The sequence below is a fragment of the Cydia pomonella genome, chromosome 1, assembly GCF_033807575.1.
Source record: "Cydia pomonella isolate Wapato2018A chromosome 1, ilCydPomo1, whole genome shotgun sequence".
In the NCBI taxonomy this organism is placed as follows: domain Eukaryota; kingdom Metazoa; phylum Arthropoda; class Insecta; order Lepidoptera; family Tortricidae; genus Cydia; species Cydia pomonella.
The window spans coordinates 28,318,326-28,324,770 of record NC_084703.1 but is presented as its reverse complement, the minus strand read 5'-3'; the positions used below and the strand labels follow the sequence as shown (position 1 = coordinate 28,324,770).

Below are 6,445 nucleotides of genomic sequence, written 5' to 3'. Positions count from 1 at the left end.
TTGTCCACCCCTGAAATTTGAAATGTTTGTCTCTAACTGCCTTTGATATTTTGCATATGGACCATTTTTTAACATTTCAAATATAGTTAACGATGTGCTGATATTCCGTGAAACAGAAAACGATTGTCAGCGCCGACATCGGGACTGAATACGAGGTCGATATCGAGAAGACTGGATGTAATTGGGCCTTTTGTCAACAACAACAAGTCTGCTGCGATGTGTATATGGCAACATATTTCAATGTAAATAAATATGGCGAACGATTGAATTTAATGTCGTAAAAATTTGCATTACATGGCTTTAATGAATTTTCTCAAAGTTCGTGCACTCGTTCATAAATTCGGTAGTTTTCTCATATAATGCATCTATGAAAGTAACAAAGTAAGCTTGATAAAAATGCTGGTGCATCACGTGACCAATTAGATCAATGACTTAGCTCGTACCGTAGTGGTGGAACGTTGGGAGCCGAGAGTTGCTCCGACCTCTCTTTCATCTACTGATGACAGAAAGTAAGGAAAGATACTCCCTAAGCACTACATATCTGCATAGTATGTTATATTTGAAGGAGTAGTTTGAGAAAGCTTAAAAATTATCCAATATTTTGTCAGGCTTATTCAGTGTGGTAATTAAATAGGCAAGGGTCTTACGTCTTATTAGATTGTCATGCGCTGCGCCCCGTGGGCGGCGGCGAGCGCGACGCTGCTGTCGTCGCGGCGGAGGTGAAGAAAGGTGGAGTGGAGGCAGCGGCAGCCAGTGCGTCTGCTGTCTCTGTCGGAGTGACCGGACACACCTCTGTTGACCTATTTTCTGATTATTGCATTGAAACTTAACTATTTATACTTTAAGGGCGTAAAAGCGGACACCCCCGTTTTTCCTAGCAGTGCAATTTGTGAAATAAAATATAGCCTTTGCTTTAAACTATTTTCGACGTAAAACTGTGTTTTATACAGTGCTTTTGTTTATTGCTTTGAACAGTCAAAATGCTGATATTGGTGTAACACAGGTAAGTAGAAGTATTTTCAAGAGAATTATCTTGTGCTTTCAGAGATCTTGTACTTTCCTTTTGATTTTTGGTGATATCCATTAGTTAATTGGTATTCACATTTAATGTAACTAAATACTGATTGTAATTATTTTCTGAGTACCTAATTCTAGTTGTAATTATTTTTAAGGGAACGTTGAATATAAAACTGCATAGATTGATCACTTGTCAATAATAAAACAACAGAATTATCTTTCTGCATCAGTAGTTATTAATAAATTGTATGTGCACATTTCATTAATTTATAATAAATTTACAGAGTATATAAAAACAGTTAAGGTATAGTCTTCATTTTAGATATATATTGGATCAAAAAAGTTTTTCACAAATATCTGAACATGACTTTCTTGTGTGATATAGTGTGTTTAAGATATTTCTGAGCACCCAGTAAAGTAAAGAGATATTTTGATGGCACTTCATGAAAGTTGGTATTGTTATCATATTAGCCGTGTAACAATGTAATAAAGCCACATAATTTAAAAGTCTTAACCTTGTGATGGATATCAATTAATATAAAAAAGAAATATGGCCACTCTAAAATTTGTCCCAATTCCTTGAATAATCTATGAATTCATTTTAATGGTGATAATTCAACTTATTTGTATATCAATCTCTGCTTTTAATTTATTAAAACACATTTATTTAATACTTCATATTTATTGGATGTTAGTGTAGCATTTTTTAGTGTATTTAATAGTGCATACCCCCAAAAGCGGTTTCTTTTATCCCAAAACACTCAGAATAAAAATTCAGGTCATTCCTGCTGTAACTGCAACCCATGCCGACTTTCATGCGATTCTCCCATACAGTGTTTTTACGTGTGTTCATACAGATTTAGATGACCGGTTTGGCCTAGTGGGTAGTGACCCTGCCTACGAAGCTGATGGTCCCGGGTTCAAATCCTGGTAAGGGCATTTATTCGTGTGATGAGCATGGATATTTGTTCCTGAGTCATGGGTGTTTTCTATGTATTTAAGTATTTATAAATATTTATATATTATATATATCGTTGTCTTGGTACCCTCAATACAAGCCATATTGAGCTTACTGTGGGACTTAGTCAATTTGTGTAATAATGTCCTATAATATATATTTATTTATTTAGTGTGTGAAAATGACATTGTATTATCCACATATACTACTGCTGTATAAACATTTCACAAAAAATCTTGATGTGAAAAGAAAGCAATAAAAAATTATCAAATTACTGTGTGACCAAATTTCACATTTCATAGTAATATATAGAGAGGTATTTCAGTTGCAAGTTTGCACAGGTTCCTGTTACAGGAATGACATGACCTGTAATTTATTTCAGGGTGTTTTGGAATAAAAGAAACTGATTTATTATCAATTTCTGTAAATCTTAAAATAAGGGGCACCCTGATATTGGTGAATGCAGCCTGGTGTTGTTAATTTGTTAAACAGACACCCTCCAGCAACAATGCATCAAGGGAGAGCTAACATGGCTCTCGTAAAATCTGTTGCGGAGTTGGACTTGACGGTGGTTCATGGATAACAGAAAGATGGAATCAGACCTTCCCCCAGGATCCTGCAACTCTACTGGACATTTGTCCACCATTGGATACCATACCCTACCTGGTGAGAGATTTACATTTATTTAACATGTTCCCTGTCTGTGGAACCAGCAGTGGCAGCATGGTTCCATTTTTATTGTTTGTCACTATGCCCATCTCTCTCACACTTACATACTTGTTAGACGTGACAGGCATGGTGACAAATGATAAAGAGCCGACCATCTTAGCCCTACTGGTCCTGAAGCTTTTTTTCAGGAGTCTATCCTTCCACTATGGGTTCACAACTTCAAATGACTCCACAATTTGAATGTGTGACTTTGTTATATAATTTTGTACGGGGACAGACATACTTAATATGAACATGTTAATAAATTTAATTTATTTGTGGTTATACAGGGAGGAAGGAGAACAGAAACCTTCCCTGAAATATTGTATTGTTTAAGTGACATACAGTAAATATGGATTAGCCAGAGCCTGTGGTAGCCAGACTTTTGTTAATTCATAAAGCCTGCAAGCTTCTCTATGTATGTCTCCAATAGAGGTAGGAATGACCTCTGCCTAAGAATGGGTTCTCAAATAAAGTTCAACCCATATTCATACTAGTACTCATTAATTTATTTAATTAGTGATTATATTACTCATATATATAATCAAGAAAAAGAACCTTAACAATCCTTCAAATTTGTCTTTGAGTATAAGTAATAAATATGTATTAAAAATAAGAATAATGGCCATTTTTAGGGTTCCGTAGCCAAATGGCAAAAAACGAAACCCTTATAGATTCGTCATGTCCGTCTGTCTGTCCGATTATGTCACCGCCACTTTTTTCCGAAACTATAAGAGCTATACTGTTCAAACTTGGTAAGTAGATGTATTCTATGAACCGCATTAGGATGTTTACACAAAAATAGAAAAAAAAACAATAAATTTTGGGGGCTCCCCATACTTAGAACTGAAACTCAAAAAATCTTTTTTCATCAAACCCATACGTGTGGGGTATCTATGGATAGGTCTTTAAAAATGATATTGAGGTCTCTAATATCATTTTTTTCTACGCTGAATAGTTTGCGCGAGAGACACTTCCAAAGTGGTAAAATGTGTGTCCCCCCCCCCCCCCCCCCCCGTAACTTCTAAAATAACAGAATGAAAAATCTAAAAAAAATATATGATATACATTGTCATGCAAACTTCCACCGAAAATTGGTTTGAACGAGATCTAGTAAGTAGTTTTTTTTAAATACGTCATAAAATTAAAAAAAAAAAAAAAAAAAATCATCAAACCCATACGTGTGGGGTATCTATAGATAGGTCTTCAAAAATGATATTTAGGTTCCTCATATCATTTTTTTCTAAACTGAATAGTTTGCGCGAGAGACACTTCCAAAGTGAAAAAATGTGTGCCCCCCCCCCCTGTAACTTCTAAAATAACAGAATGAAAAATCTAAAAAAAATATATGATATACATTACCATGCAAACTTCCACCGAAAATTGGTTTGAACGAGATCTAGTAAGTAGTTTTTTTAATACGTCATAAATGGTACGGACCCCTTCATGGGCGAGTCCGACTTGCACTTGGCCGCTTTTTTGTATTGATTACAACACGAAATTACGGAAAAAGACACTATGTATATTAAAGGAGGAAAAAACACTTTGTAATAAATTAATAAATGGCCATTATTCTTGTTTGTAATATTTATATACTCAAAGACAAAAATAAAGCATTTATAAACTCGTCAAGGTTCTTGATTTTGATTATGAAATTGAAATCAGTCAATAAAATTAAGAATGAGTATGAATATGGGTTAAAGTTTAAATATTGCGTAAGTCGACTCCATAGTTTGCTATCGTTTAATCAAGAGTTCTTATTGCACAGTAAGAGTGCGATAAAAACTCCGATGCCTAGTAATAACAGAGAAATCACTTGGCCCATTGTTATATGTTATTTGGGGATTTATAAAATGATGTTTCCTCAGTAGCCAGACCAGATGAAAGAAATATTAAAACTAATATTATTATAATATTTATAATATAATATACTTACATATTTACTAGTACTAAGGCTAAACTTTTTTCCATTTCCGGAAAGGTTCCTCATTATGTTCCATACTATATTATATATTGTAGTAATGATGTGTTAGGCTAATTAACTAAAGTGCCAATATTTAAAAATGGCAATCTGTAAAGATCCATGTTGTCAAGAACTCATGAAGGTATTGAGTTGAAGTTCTGAGGTCTGAAATTACGTAAAGGCAACACTATAAAAAATATTCTGTTCATGCCGCATGTTTTATACAAAAAAAAGTAGAAGTAGCTTTTTGAACCAGTTGCTTTTTATGTTTCTTTAAGATAGGCAATGTTATATTTAAAGCATAGTTCATATAGAATTGGTACGCACTAGAAGATTGTTATTTTTTTAAGTTAATAAAATAAGAAAGTTATGAATGGTGAATTTTAAATAGTATTGTATTTAGCTTACAAATATGTATAAATTAAAAACAAGTAACCATTAAAAATATTTTTGACACACACTTTTATTGCTAACTGCACTTTCTCTTTTTTGTATGTCTATCAAGTACTTCTGGAGACCTTTCAAACATAATTACGAACTGTTTTCATAATGGACCCCCGTCATTTTCTGCACAACACTTATGTCGATATTTTTGGCGTGTTGATTTCTTGTAGATCGCAATGAATTGATACCCTGGACAATTTGACTAGTCTTATTTAATTTTTTTTCATGATTGCCCAGTAGTTTTTGATAGATTGAAATTGGGGACAATTCGAAGGATTCATCTCGCGGGGCATTTAATTGGCCTGATTTTTTTTTTATTAGTGGCAGCTAGCTAAATCTGGCCATCATTTCACAGGACCGTTATGGGTTCTAGTAAATGCCAATACTCATTTCTCTAAGCACTCTTTAATATAAAGGTCCGACTTCATTGTTGACTATGTTATAAAACTTTTCGTCTTACAGCCGCAATTATAAATTCCTTGCCATATCATATGTTTTTTTACGAACTTGTCAAGTTTCACGAACTTATATTTTTCAGGTAAATTACCTCTATTATTGGCCATATAAAACTTCGAACCGAGTAGTTGATTAAAAACGAGTTTTACATACGTCTTGTCGTCCAACAAAAAGCAACCTTCGAATTTCGTCAGTGTTTTATCTTGTCGGATCTGTACCTCTAGTGTAAATAAATTCGATTTCCAAACGTGACGTACGCGTTTGCGTTTAGTCTCATTTTGTATTGAATTTCGAAAGAGCGCGCCAAGCGGGACGTTTTGGAAACTCAAAATCCTATACAAAATTACACTTAACGCAAACGCGTTCGTCACGTTATGATGTCGATCAAAGTTACACTAGGGGTACTGTTTAACAGTCCGATTTCGCTGTTTAATTGCTCGATAGCTCTTATGTGAATCATCTTTATCTGTCTAGAAGTTTCTTTGAATTTTTGGGATAAATCGTAATTAGACCGTCCTGAATTTTGTTTGAGTGACCTTGTGACTTTTTCCCAAAATCTTGTTATTTTTCCTAGACCTCCGATTAGTTTGTGTTTTCCTGTCGGCTGATAGAGTCTCCTTGTAACGTTTTATGACCCTACAAATACTAGCTTTTAGCATCTTAAGCGATTTAGCTGTCTTTGTCCGGGATCGATAAGAATTTTAGAAGTATTCCTGTTCTCAATTTTCATGGTCGAAAACTTTAAAATGCATATAGCTAGGAAAATAATATTTTCACCATTAATACTTTGAAGGTTGGTGATTGAACTGTAATAGTTAGGGAGGCGAGGTAGCTAAATGGCGTAATTCAACGGCGCCGTCGAGACCTATCAAAATCGAAAGATAAAATAATTTCGAAAA

At 34.2% G+C, this 6,445-nt stretch overlaps 1 protein-coding gene across 8 annotated transcripts in view; it reads left to right on the top strand.

Annotated features, from left to right (window-relative positions):
* LOC133519095 (FERM, ARHGEF and pleckstrin domain-containing protein 1) overlaps window positions 1-6,445 on the top strand; it is a 107,517-nt gene continuing 101,072 nt past the window's right edge. For 2 of the 8 annotated variants that reach the window (XM_061853029.1, XM_061853013.1), the window contains exons 1-2: window positions 1-509; window positions 2,468-2,641. In XM_061853029.1, the coding sequence (XP_061709013.1) occupies window positions 2,551-2,641 (91 nt within the window). In that variant the 5' untranslated portion in view covers window positions 1-509; window positions 2,468-2,550. The other 6 variants (XR_009799586.1, XM_061853046.1, XM_061853059.1 and 3 more) reach the window with 6 other exon arrangements.